The 13,832-nt window shown below is 50.3% G+C and overlaps 1 protein-coding gene across 9 annotated transcripts in view; it reads right to left on the reverse strand.

The window, feature by feature from the left end:
• Nucleotides 1-74: 74 nt before the first annotated feature.
• TMEM185A (transmembrane protein 185A) overlaps nucleotides 75-13,832 on the reverse strand; it is a 33,200-nt gene continuing 19,442 nt past the window's right edge. For 2 of the 9 annotated variants that reach the window (XM_040635964.1, XM_040635983.1), the window contains 9 exons: nucleotides 13,525-13,701; nucleotides 11,233-11,440; nucleotides 6,453-6,521; nucleotides 6,025-6,108; nucleotides 2,812-2,988; nucleotides 2,164-2,287; nucleotides 1,667-1,790; nucleotides 1,168-1,324; nucleotides 818-1,018 (listed from right to left, as the gene is read on the reverse strand). In XM_040635964.1, the coding sequence (XP_040491898.1) occupies nucleotides 959-1,018; nucleotides 1,168-1,324; nucleotides 1,667-1,790; nucleotides 2,164-2,287; nucleotides 2,812-2,988; nucleotides 6,025-6,108; nucleotides 6,453-6,521; nucleotides 11,233-11,440; nucleotides 13,525-13,701 (1,180 nt within the window). In that variant the 3' untranslated portion in view covers nucleotides 818-958. Of the gene's footprint in view, nucleotides 1,019-1,167; nucleotides 1,325-1,666; nucleotides 1,791-2,163; nucleotides 2,288-2,811; nucleotides 2,989-6,024; nucleotides 6,109-6,452; nucleotides 6,522-11,232; nucleotides 11,441-13,524; nucleotides 13,702-13,832 lie in introns of those variants that run through there. The other 7 variants (XM_040635996.1, XM_040635974.1, XM_040635966.1 and 4 more) reach the window with 7 other exon arrangements.

Here is a 13,832-nt window from a genome sequence, read left to right on the forward strand (position 1 = left end):
CCCCCCCCCCCCCCCGGGCAGGACGGGTGTGCCAGCAGCTTCTACTTTGCAACAGAACACGTATGTCTCCAATACAAGCTTGTAAAAAAATACTTTAACAGAATATACTGTACAGAACTAGGATTTGACACGGTATATTACAATGCTAAAATATTTGTATAAATACTATACAGGCACAGAGTCACTCCATTAGAAAGGGCTCACCAATGGGGCCATTAACAACTGCTGTCAGCACTGCCCGAAGAGAAACTACTCCCACGGCAGGAACACAAACAGTAACGGTGGTGTGGGTGTGCGCGGTGCCACAGAGGCGTATCTACAGTTCCTAGGGACTACGCCACAACAGCAGACTCTAAGCTACATGGTGAGGCCAGCCTGGTTTAAAAAACATTTTCAAAGAACCCCTTTGATGGGAATTTTAGCACTTTGAAAACCAGTTCCTTCTCTGGCCTCATCTGCAGTCCCTAACAGAGCCAAGCCAGCTCCCGAGGCACCTGCCCGGAGTAGGGGTTGCTTTCTTCTTCTCACACGTGCTCCCTCCATCACACCCACAGCACTGACACCCCCCCAGCCCACACTGCGCATGCCCGTCCCCTGCCATGTGTGCATCCCATCACGGTGAGTCACTGGTAGGCATTGAGTGCAAACAAGGCATGAGATGGAAGTCCCCGGGGCCCCAGCTCCAGTTCTGGGTGGGGTAAACAAAGAGGCAGAGGAGGGTAGAAGACAGCGTGCGTCCTGGTCCACCTGCATTCTGTTCCAGGGAGTGGTGTCTAATCTGGCATTTCAATATTTAATTTGGGAGGCGGGAGGACATATTTCCCAGGGCTCTGGGTGATTACCACCCTGGTCTTCTTCCGAAACATTGGAGCAATTTTAGGAGGTTCTGGAACTGGCGTTTCTTCCGTTTCCTCATTATCTTCATGATGGAGGTCGTAGGAAATGTTTCCATATTCTCTCAAAAATGGGAAGATTTCAAGCAGAAACTGACAGAAATCCTTGCGAATACCAAACCACCCTGAAAAAGAAGGATGCACTCTTTCAAACACTGGCCTCTACTGAATCTCCTGTCACTTTACTTTCCTGAACACGAAGATTTACTCGTACAACGTAATGCTTTGTCCTGATGCCTTAGAAATGAAGATCGAGCAAGACCTGAATCCTCACTGAGGGCAAGAAGAAAGGCCTGTGGCTCCCTGGCTCTCCAAGTGGGCTTCCCAGACTGGCAGCGACCACACGTAGCGCTGTGACCTTGTCAGAGATCAGACAGTGGGTGAGGTGGTGGCGTCTGCTGGCGCAGGCCTCCTGGACACTGTGGTGGGGGCTGCAGGGATAGGACCTGCTCTGGCGAGTCTGGGACAGATGCCTGCGGCATCAAGACTACGTCAGCATCCTCTCGTCTTCCCCACCTGGGATATGCTCACATAGGACAAAGAATGGCAAGAACATCAACCCAAAAAGGGACTTCTGTCGGCTTGTGGCAGGCACGTTGGTCCAGGCCGGCAGGCAGCCTGAGCTCACAGGGCCCCCTCAAAGCTACTTCTCCGAGGCCTGCTCTTGCCATCTGTACCACGGGACCATCAGCTGGCTCTCCCAGGGCACAACCCCCCCCCATCCCCCGGCTTCCAGAATGGCATGCTCTGGGGCTACCTGCAAAGGAGCTTACAGTCTAGTGAGGAAGGAACCGTTGTCAAAGATCACTTCAAACCTGAATGCGCCATCATGCAGGTGGAGAGAAGAGAGGGCAAGCAGGGCACCACTGACAAGCCACAGTGAGGTCAGGAATGTCACTGGGGAGAGCAAGGAGGACACAGAACCTAAGAGGACTCCCAGGGTTTGGTGGGCGACATGGATTTTTATCTCATCCTTGGGAGCCCCTGGGAAGTGGGGATCTTGGTCCTCGTACTGCAGCAGAGGGGACAGAGCCGAGAGGCTGCCTGCTACAGTCAGCCCTACCTCAGACGGCAGAGAACACCACTGGGGAGGTCATGGTGCAGGGCATGGAGAGCAAGGCTGACAGCACACCCTTCCCTTGGAAGCTTCCAGGCCTTCCTCAGGCGACCTCCTTAACTGGGGCCCTCAGGCTCATCCTTTCATAGAGTGGGGCCACACGCACGCACGTACACACAGAGGGCAAGGGCTTCTGAAGTGCGGAGTACATACAGTGGTTTCCTCCCTTCTGTCCAAATGTGGTTGCCATCAGAGTGATCAAGGAAAGCCAAAGAGGGACAAATATCGGGATGCAAGAGAACGCGTTGTGGCCGTCCAGTTTGTGAACCAACAGGATCTAAGGAAAGAGAAATAGTTGAGGTTCTATTGATAAAGCATCTGAGGACGGACAATGTCTGAGGCCCGTCCACCCTTCCCTTGTCGGGTCTCATAAGGGGGAAGGTCCACTCCACAGGAGACTAGAGAAACCCTCCATTCTGGGGGAAGCACGAAATAAACTTATCCCTCTTCAGGACGATGCAAAATCTGTCCAGTTGGGAAGTTTCCAACACCAGGATTGTGATGGGAAGCCTCTGCTGGTGTTTGTTCTAAAGAGTCAACAGTGCCCAGTCTCAAATTCTGCACGGAACTCAAATACGAAAAACCACCAACTGCCTCTTCCCAGATGTGGACACATCAACAGGCTGATGCGCATCCTGGCTACAGAGACTCACTTCTCACTCCTGGAAAGAAAGGGTGCTCTAATTCTACCATCACCCTCTTCCTCCCGCCACCCTCCACCGTGCTTTCCAGGCACCAGGAGGGCCGGCCCAGGGAAGGGTGGGGTTCAGGGCCCGAAGCGTTCTGTTGTCGAAAGCTTACCTCGAAAGTAAGGAGAGGCACGACGATGGTCATCCAGCTCAGTGCCATCGTTATGTGTGTCCTTCGCTGTTCTGCGATCACATCCATGGAACGCAGGAACAAGACAGACCACACAATGTAATAGAGGACCACCAGGCACAGAAAGGACATGAGAATCCACAGGGGGACACACACGACCTGAGGGAAGGAGAGAACGGAGTCTGTAGGGTTTGTCCAGCACCTGAAGGCAGGCAGAGCCAGCCGCTTGGTGCACGTCTGCGGCTGAGACAGTGCCGCCGGCAATGGGGACCCGCAGCCAGCGACTGCGCTGAGGACGGCCTGGGGCTGTGGCCCGCTCCGGGACACGCTCTCCGCGGGCCACTCTCGGGGTGGAGAGCCCAGCAGCTGCCCTAAGACAGGACCTCACTCAGCCCGCACCTGGCTCTGCCCCGAGGGAAGCAGGGCGCCTGCCCTGCGCCCCGCACGCACGCCCCCCTTCCCGACACCCCATCTTCACAGCTGTTTGCCCGCTCCGCCCGAGGCTGCCCTCTGCTCACACGCGCACAGACGCCGAGAGGTCCCTGCCGCCTCGCCATGACGGCTTCCCCGCCTGCTGCCATCGCACCGGAGACCCCTTGCTTCACCCGCACATGAGCCCGCGTGTGCTCATCCTCCCTCCCGCCCCGCCCCTTGGATCCTTCTGGCACCCTCTGCCTCGCTAGCCAACGGTACACTGTTTTCTCCTGGTGTGCGGCTCTACGACTTTTCACACACGCACGTGCAGAGCTGTGTATCCCTGGGCAGGACACAGGCCTCCCTCGTGCGGTCCTTCACGGTGTCGTACCCCCGCACCACCCCCAGCGCCTGGCACCCACTGACCCAGTCCCTCTCGCCGCGCTTGGGTCGTTTCAAGAGCGCCGCCCGGCGCGGCCTCCCAAGACCGCCCTCTCCCCATCCACGGAAGGTCCGTGAGCTCCTCTCCCTCGCTGCGCGGAATGACGGGCTGTTTCTGTGTACTGCCCAGTGGCGCTCCAGAGGACGGATGCACCACTGCCTTGCGGCCAGCCCCCGCGGAAGGAAATCTGGGTGCTTGCCCGCTTTGGGCTGTCTCAAATAAAGCTGCTACCAACACGCGGGCCTGGGCTTTTGTGTGGCCGTGCGGTGTCATTCCTCGAAGGGATACCCCGGGTTGGCACTGCTAAATCGTACGTTAACTCCATGCTCCGCTTTCTGTGAAATGGCCAAACTGCTTCTCTGAGTGCGTCTGCAACTCAGCATCAACAGCAGCGACGTGCGAGTGTCCCCGTCCCTCCCCACCCTCCCCTGCGCTCTGCAGCGTGTTTTAGCTCTGCCCTTCTGAGGAGTGTATGGTGGGACCTCCTCCTGACCTTGATTTGCCTTTTCCTACTGGGTAAGGATGTTCTGTCCCTGTGCTTATTTGCCATATGCATATCCTCTTTGTGAATTGTCTTTCCAAGCCTTTTGTCAATTTTAAAATTAGGTGGTTTGTTTTTTGAGTTTTGAGAGTTTAGATGTTTTAGATACAAGTCATCGGTTGGACATGTGCTTTGCGAATATTTTCTCTTGCTCTGTGGCCTGTCTTTTCATTCATTTCAAATCTGAGCTTCTTGTATGGATCTTGTTGTTAGTGCCACTTGTAGGGACTCCTCGTCTAACCCCAGGTTCCCAAAGATCTTCTATGATTTCTTCAGACAGTTCTTTGGTTTTCCTTTTGTTTTTAGACCTACGACTTGAGTTGGTGTGTGATTTTTAATCCTCTCAAGTAGCTTGGAGCTCCTGATGGTAGGTTCCGCTGTAAAGTCTACAGAGGGTCTCCTCCCCGTGCCCCTCCTCATTTAGCCACGCTCACTTAGCCCCCCACCCTGCCCACAGGTGGAATGCTAGCCATCATAGCGGCCTCCCTCCATCCTTCCTGATCACTGCAAGAAGCACGCCACTAGACTATTCCATCTGCTGGGACCTGCCCAGGCCTGGGGCTGGAAAAATCTCCCCACTTACCTACAAAAAATATTCACAATTCCTCATCTTTTTTTTCTGATTGCACCTTATACTAAAATGTTGGTCTTATTCAATTCGTTTTCTCTACATCACAACAGAAAATCCTGACCCCAATTACCATTCTCCAGATACACCACCCTAAAGATGGAGGACAGGTACCTGAACATTTTGTATTCTGACTGTTTTATCAAAGATTTTGGGCAGAGGTGATCAGTTCCGCCTTCATTCATTATGGAGTTGACTATGTTCCCTTATTTTCTTCCCTGTCAACAAATGAATATTTTCTTTTTTTGCTATACTTGGTACTTTTTTTAAAGGTAAACCATGTTCATAACAGAAAATGTCTTATATGCAAAAGTACACATCAAGCAGTGGGGGGAGGAACGCTAAACCCCAGCACGACCTCACCTCCCAGAGGCCACGAGCCTCCCACTCGGTTCTCCCCTGCCTTCTAGACATTCATAGAGGGAAGTGCAAGTCCTACTGGCTTCTCTATTTGTAGCTTGCCATGTATATATAATGACATGTGTACGTACCTATACCCACCCCTGCCCCCCACCCTTCTATCCACCTACGGAGTCAGTTCCAACCACACACCCAGGAACTGAAGCCACAGGTTCTAAGCAGGACTTAGGCCTCACCCCGGCAGGACTGTACACTGGCACAACGACTTTTTTTGAAAAGCAAGTTGGCAGTGCAGTCTGTCTTTCAAAATCTCAAAAAGTTCCCACCCTCTGGCCCAGTAGTATTGTCTCTGGAGTCCTTCCTAAGAAAACAATGAAAAAATCAGGCAAAGATTTTTTAGGCACAAAAATATATGTTACATCATGATTTATCATCACACTGGTATCAACTTCAATATTCGAAGGGGATGGTTTGGTAAATGCATTTGAAGGATATTGCTATCAATTAAATTTTTAAAATTATGCTTATAAAGACCTTTTATTGCCAGGGGAAAATGCTCATGACGTGTTAGGATGAGAGAGCAGCACACAAAACCGTGTGCATAGCACGGGCTCAGCTACCTTCACGAAGCAGTAACGTCTGGCACAGGAAACCCCGAACACTAGCCATGCTCTCTCCCAGTGGGTTACGGGTGATTATCATTCTCTTACCTAAGCTTGCCTGTCTTTTCCAAGTTTTCTACAATGAACACAAATTACTTTTATAATTAAAAAAAGAAAAGTTTATTTAAGGATTTAAAAAGTTACATACAAGCCAGGGCCAGTGGATGATCTTGTCCAGTCTTAAGGCAATGAATATAAACTGCAGGATGTTGACCGAACACAGTATTTCTAACTAAAAATGAAGAGAAGAATCAGTTAAACAAAGTAAAAGTTGTATTCAATACTGCAATTATTTGGTTAATACACTAAAAGGCAATGCAAATTATAACACGGTAAAAGTTTTATGAAGTTATACTGGGACCTCCTGATTTTCCAGAGGAACGAAGCAGCACAGTGGCAGCAAGAAAGCTGCCTGTGGTCCCCTGCCCCGTCCCCTCTGCTTAGCGGCTGCCCCGCCCTTCCTTTATACTCTACCACACAATAACCTTGTTTCCAGGCTCACCCGGTAGAGGCAATCTATGGCAGACACCTCAAGTGTCCTTCCTGCCCCTACCCGCAGACCTCTCTATTCCATACCTGCACTTCCTTCTCGTACCCCAGGCTCAGCTCCGGATCCCACCCCTTCCTTTCTGGCTCCTTGGGGACCTGGTCACATCAGGACATCAATTTCAGATTATTTACTGCACCTCTAACCCTGCCTGTTCCACTGATCCCTCCCAGAAGCACAGAAACAAGTTCAACTCATGCCCATTAAACACAAAAGAACCCCACAACCAAATGAGCCCATCCCTCCCTGGAGCCAGCATCCCTTCCCAGCCCTAGCACTTTGTTACCATCAAGCTTTGTGAGACAGCGTGCATGTGCCAGCCCCTGCAGCCTCCCCTGCCATTCTGAGCTCCCAGCACTGCGATCCAGCCTCCAGCCCCGACCACTGGCCACTGCTCTGTCAAGGTCGTCAGTAACTTCTACAGCATCAGACCACCTAAGTCCGAGTGTCCTATGGGGCGTCTGTGCGGCATCTCTTTCCGGGAGCCCAGCGTAGTCTCGCCCTCCTCCTGGTGCTCTTGCAGCTCCTTTTCAGTCTCCTCCTCTCCCTGAACCCCGATGCCCCCCAGAGCCTTCAACTTGGTCTCCTGTCCCCACTAGAGAGACACGGACACAGACACGCAGGCTTTCACTCGCTCGCCCTGCCGTCCCCAGCCCCGGCTTGCGCGATCTCCTGCTGGCTGCTTCACCCACCTCTGTCTCTGACCTAGCCTTCCTGCTCTGGCCCAGACGCAGCTCTCCTGAAGGTGCCTTGGCCAGAGCCAGTCCCAGACTGAGTCCTTTATCGCCTCACACCTTTACCCTGCCCCCTCCCTTCCAGAGCCTCCCGCCTTGCTGTAAGGCATGGCACGGTGGCCCAATGACCCAAGCCACACCACCAGCAAGCACCCTAGGCTGCTTTTCCCGCTCTTGCATGCTCAGTCACCACGTCCTGTCCTCTCTACCACCCCGATGACCACTGCCTCATCAGGCCTTTCTCCTCACCAGCCACCCCCCAATGCTTCCAATAGCTCCCTGACTAGGCTCCCAGCCTCCAGTCTGGAAGGCTCTCTGCTCCCAAATACCCCCGGGGCCGTCTTCTGGCCGCGGCACTCACTGCTCTTCAACGGCTTGCCACTGCCTACAAAACGAAAATCACTGGAAGCCGTCTGATCTGGCCCAGAGCTTCCCCAAAGTTCTCCGTTCACAGGACATTTAGTGAGAGAGCAATTCTTTCCTAGGCCTCTGGGCTGAAAGAGATCCTTAACAGTTCCACTGGGTTAAGTAATCGGATCTAAATGTGCGAAGTATTTATGTCCTAAGTAGCCACCTAAAAAAAAAAAAACCTCCTATAAATCAAAAGAAAAATATGATTTTTATTTCATTCCTAAATAACCACAACGAATTCCTATGAGGATGTGTGTGCCTGTCGGGTGCTGCACCATTTCTTAAGACACTGCCACCCTCATTAGCTGTTCTCCAGACAGAGTTCAGCACAGCACTACCTTCTCCTCACAGCAACTGCCAACAACCTAGCTTCTTCTCTGATATCATCAGAACTAATGTAGGATGATCTAATAATAAACCTGTAAACTACTTGGAGGTATCCTCACAGCTGGTTATCATTGCTTTTCCCTCAAAAATGTCCAATATCCCATGGTGCCCTGGGAGTTCACTATGGCGCCCTGGGCCAGATCAGCGCGTCCTCTGAGGACTGAGGATCTGGCCCCTACTCAAGCCTCGTTCCTCTCTACAGCCTTCCTTTCCCCCAACTCCCACCGCTCTCTCCTTTCCACTTCAGGCTCCAGGCAATTCTTCTCTTATTGTGGTAAAATACACACAACGGAAAAACTTACCGTCTTAACCATGTTGAGCTGTACAGCCCAGCGGCACTAAGTACATTCACACTGTTGTGCGACTCTCACCAACATCCACCTCCAGGAGTCTTTGCATCTTGCAAAACCGTGCTCCAGTCACACCAGAGTCACCAGAGTTCACTCAGTGTGACAGATTTTCTCCTGCCTCTATGACTTCGTATGTGTGAGTCCCTCCGCCTGGAAAATACCATCCCCTTCCCCACCTACATAGGGGGCCCCGGCAAACCCCACTCTTCCTTCATGTCTCTGTGCAAGCCTATCCCCATCACCCCCTAGCAAATGTAGTACTCTTCCTCCTGGGACACAAGCACAAAGAGGCACTCAATTCCTGACATGGCGTTTCTTCCTCTAGGTAGGAGCACCTAGTGTGACTCCATGAATGTCTTATTTTTTGTACTCTGCATCAGGAAAATATGGCTTCATGCCCGATGCAGTGCTAGCTCTTGTACTTTTATTTTCTAAGAAACAAAGTGCCAAATTTTTACATGTATCTTAAACTTCCTCCTCAGTCCCTATCCAACTACATTTAGATGGCTCTCTCGGTGCTTTTCTACCTGGGCGAGACACGGCCCCTGCCCCAGGAAGAGGCTAGGAATGGTGCAGGGTGCCCCTGGGTCTCACACACACTTGTGGGGAGAGCCTCTCCACCGGCATTTGGTGGGCAGAGGTCAGGCAGAAGCTCCCTGCAACGCATAAGACAGTCCTGTTCAACGAAACATTTCCCATCCAAAAGGCCAACATCATATGTCCCTCCCCCCACCCCGACCAAGAAACACTGAGCCGAATAGGGAATTATCTGGAAGGTGTGATCTCAGTGATTCAGTTTAATGTAAGCTTTTGCAAATGATTTTTAAAGCTTGGTTTTGCTTCATCTGCTCAGGTAATAGAGAAAACATGCAAAGCAACAGGGGCATAAAGGAGAACAGTGAGGATGACTGGGTGGAAATGGTGCCTTTAACCAGCACAGAGTACAGATTTCGGCGATGCTGGAAAAGGAGTCTGGAGCTGGCATCAAAATCTGAGTTCAAGCATGTGAATTCAGGAGGCGACAGCACGAAAGTGGCAGCAGAGACAGGAAGTGTAAGCAAGATCATCCGCATTGTGGGTCACAAGTACACACGGAGAGGACAGAAAGCGCCCAAGCCTAGAATCCTGAGCCGCAACAATGGAGCCAAAGCAGAGGGGCCAGTCTAGTCAAAGGCCCAGGAGTGGCAGGAGCCACAGCATGGCTGGTGGCTAGAAAAAAAGGACTGGAAGGGCCCACTGGATCTGGCCAGTGTCTGGAGAGTGTGGGGCTGAGCAGGGAGCCCGAGGTCAGAAGGGCTCTGTTGGAGGGAGCCTTTCTGTGAAGGAGAAGAAAGGCACGAGAGCCGAAGAGAGGACTAAAAAGCCTTTGCTGCTGTCGTTTTGTTTTCTCTTTCAGATGAGAGAGCCCAAAGTTACCAGACAGAGCGTAGATAAACTCAAGAGCAAATGCTCAGAGGAACCAGAAGGGGCGAGGGTCTACCTGCAGCAGGGAGGGGCACTGGGCAGAGGCCAGAGGCCGCACAGGTACCAGGCTGCTTGGGGGTAAGATGCTTTCAGACATCTTTTTCCTAATTGTACTCCCTCATGAAGTGCTTGTCCCGCTGGCAAGCAGCCAGAGGGGCCTTGCAGAGAAGTGGCTGGGTTGTGGAAGGCTGGGGGAAGCGCAGGGAGGGGAAAGTGGGCCCTTGGAGGGCTCTCCCTTCACGGTCGCTGCAGAGGACCAGCCACACCCCCCGTTCCCGGTGCAGACCCAGCGTCCTGGCACTCAGGGTCCTGTTCTGCTGGGCTCCCAAGAGCCTTGCTCCCTCACCCACCCTCTCTATGGGAGCCTTCCAGCCCCACTGCCACGCTCCTTCCTCTGCCTGTTACTTACCCAGCTCAAAACCAAGCCTCCCTCGCATCTGGTTCTCCCTCGCCCCATCTGTGGGGGGCTTTGAGCCCTCAGCTTCCGCGCAGTTCGGTGTGCAGGCTCTGGAGTCAGGCCGACTGGCGTGGGATTCTGGCCCCGGCCCTGCCCTTAACGAGTGGCCAGGAACAAACCCCCCTCCCTGATCACAGAGCAGGGGCAACTGCTGCATCTACTTCACGGGGTTGTTGTGCCTCTTTACTAAGACACCGCCAGCCCCGGGCCTGGCGCACAGTAAGTGCTCAATAAATGTGACCTGCGATCATTTTCGATACTACTATTAGTACTGCTCACATGGCTTTTTTATTCGGCTGTGTCTCCCCTATGTCAGGGCACAAAGGGCTTGACGCGAGCGGGAGAGCCGCTGAAGGGCTAGACCCCGGGGTCTGCGGTGGTGTGGCGTGGCGTGGCGCTCGGTCTGAGGGATCCATTTGCCTGGGCTACACGGGACCGCTTATTCAATCAGGCACGAGTCTAGGTATTGCTGTGAAAGGACTGCCTTTCAGTACAGAAGACTATCCTCGATCCTGTGGGTGGTTTCACTGAACGAGTTAGAGGCCCTGAGGTGTCCTGGAGAGGAAGAAATTCTGCCTCAAGACGGCAGATTCAACTTGGGCTGCGTCTTCAGCCTACCGGTGACTTGTCAGCCCCACAAGCGCATGAGCCAGCTCCTTAGAATTACTCAATCGCGCTCCCCTTCCCTCTCTTCGTTCCTCCCTCCCTTCCCCCTTTCCCCACCTCTCCTACTGGCTCTCTCAGGAGAAGCCTGACCAACACAGGTACAGGTGGCTAGGGAAAGTCTTGGAGCTGGATGGAGCCTGAAGGCCTGGGTGAAAAGCCTGCGTTCTAAGTCAAGAAAGAATACCATGATTATTTTCATCAGCTTTTGTTTCCTTACTTACCATAATCTAGAGTTAATGACTAATCTCTTCCTAACAAAGGGCAAGAAATCTATATTATGATAATGGACCAAAAGATTTCACTTTTTAAAACATTCTAAATTAGATATATGAAATCTCACCTCCAGTGACCTATCATGTCGAAAGCCCCAAACACAAGCGGCAACGGACACCGGGGAGACAAAGAACAGCGGCATGAAGACCAGAAGCCAGAAATGGCTTCCTCTTTCAATCCTGTCACAGACCAGAACTTCAAACATCAACAGGAGCAAGTGGATGCCCACTGCAATTAACATGGCTTTAAACTCCACACACGTTTCTCCTTCTGCTCTAAAAAGGGACATTGGAAGAAGAAGAAGAAAAAGACTAAGTTCAGAATCTCCACAACAGGCAGGCAGTCCAAGGGAAAATGCCAACCTATGTTGATACTACGAACGATATTTAGGGATTTGACAAAAAGCAGAGGAAGTTAGGTAGAAAACGAACTTAATCTTTAATAGGCAATCTTTCAAACGCCAAAGAACTACTACATGACGATAAATGAACATTACAATCAAACCAGACAAAGTTTTAACTGGGTAATGACATTCTCAGAAGTAACAGCCAGAGTTATTATTTCCCTGACAGTAAACATTATAAATGCTTTTGTTCATAACTTTAAATTCAGCTACTTCCAAGATTATTCAAGTTGACTGCTTCTACTACTAAAAATGGACAAATATCCCTTAAATCTCATGACCCTCATCTCTCAATGAATTAAAAACCATGTAAATCACATTTCATGCAATACTATAAAAATAACTATGAATGAGTGTGGTTATATTTCAAGAAAATATAGTAACTATTATTAGGTGCTATTTAAAAATGCCGATAAAATTATGAACATCTATTTATTTTCCTTTCTATTCCATTAGGATAAATTAACACCTGCAGATGAAAGAGAAGGAAGAGCAGTTAAAACTGTTTTTAAACAAAATCAGGTTAATTAGCTGTTTAAATATCATGCAGGAACTTATATTAACAACTGAAAAATAATTAGGCTGCTAATCAGGAAAATGCTTAAAAATGAATTTGGAAGGCGTACAGTGTTCCATTCAAAATACAGACACACATTTATGATGTACCTTCTTGATGATAAATACACCTGAGGTTAGGACACAGAGAAAGTGAAGCCAGTGGTTACTTCTACAGGACCCAACAACATTCCGCTGGATAATGTTAACACTGAATGACCACACCTGCACACTCACTACATTCGACTATACACCTACAATTCCTTTCCTCGCTCTAAAAATCTTAAATTAAACCAACAGGGCAAAGCTCAAATAGCTTCTCAATATCAATTAGTGGAACCTAAAATGTTTAGTTACTTAACTTTTCATACTTTGAGTCATAAATATTAGATATCTGAAAATATAAAAAAAGAAAAGATTTGCCAGCGGCACAGGTAATCTTAAAAAGGAAAAAGGAAGTCTAAGGACTTTAAAACAGCTACACACAAACGTCTCCCATCTGCCAAGGCTCTCTGCATGACGACTTTAAAGTTCTTAGATATGCATGTGGCAATGTACGTGACACGGGCTAAATCTTATTTTTAAAGTTAATTAAGATTGAAACACCTGCACTTCTACCACACGAGCAGCCGCACGTGTCCCGCCTGTCCACCGGGCATTCCTTCCCTGCCCGTCTTCCTGGTGAAGGTTGAGAATAGCCCCTCAAGTCCCCCTTTTCCCTTTCCGGAGTGCCAGTCTCTGAGAGGGAGAAGAGACTCTTCGGGTCCCAGCAGCACTAGGCTGCACACCGGAGCTGAGCCAACTCCAGGAACCTGAACGAGCTGAGGCAGCCGAGAAGAAAGGCACGGGGCGGGGGGTTGAAGGTAAAGCTTACCCCTCTGCCTGGGCCACAAAGGCTCTGCTCTCCTTCACAGCATCTGGGCCTCATCTTTCCCTGTCTCAGCGACTCACTGTTTCCTGGCCAAGCTACCCTCCCCCACCCCCACCCACAGCGCTAACAGTCCTAAAACCCCAGGGCTAGGAGATTGGGACCAGGGGAACCCCAATTCCAGGACTGAACTGGAGACAGATATATCCCTGATGACGAAAGCCAGGCTTCTGTTTTACAGAACTGCTCCGCAAACATGATAGTTTTATAGTCCCTAGTCTAGCATGGTATAACAGTTCGATATTTTGGAAGCATTTTAGATTACACTGCCTTTTGTGGGCTGGCTAGGATCTTAAGTACCCCAAACCACACGACTTTTATTTAAAAACACATATCAAACCCCTAATTTTTAAAAAACTTAGAACAGAACTCAGTTTCCCTGTATTATAGTTCTTATAAAACCCCCAAAAAGTGAAAAACAAGATACTGCTCCCTCAGGGTAGAGACCAATGGGTTTTATAAAGCAGTATTACCGATATTGGGGATTTCGTGCCCAGACTCCCGTTCCAACTGAGGCTCCAACAATGACCATCAACTTCCACAGCCATATTGGAGCAAAGACAGCCCAGTAACTCCACTGAATGACGCCATCCAGACGAAGGGCCAGCAGCACAGAGAACAGCAGGAGACAGGCATAGATGAGGAATTTACTAGGAGAAAAGTAAAATGATTAAAGAGACTCTCTTTTACAAATATGTGATACTGAAAGGGAAGTCATAACAGCAGTATTTTTGAGCACGTGTGAAGAGTTACTAATTCAACAATCATATACTGAAAGGTT

This window comes from Ursus maritimus (assembly GCF_017311325.1).
Source record: "Ursus maritimus isolate PB19 chromosome X unlocalized genomic scaffold, ASM1731132v1 scaffold_X4, whole genome shotgun sequence".
NCBI lineage: Eukaryota > Metazoa > Chordata > Mammalia > Carnivora > Ursidae > Ursus > Ursus maritimus.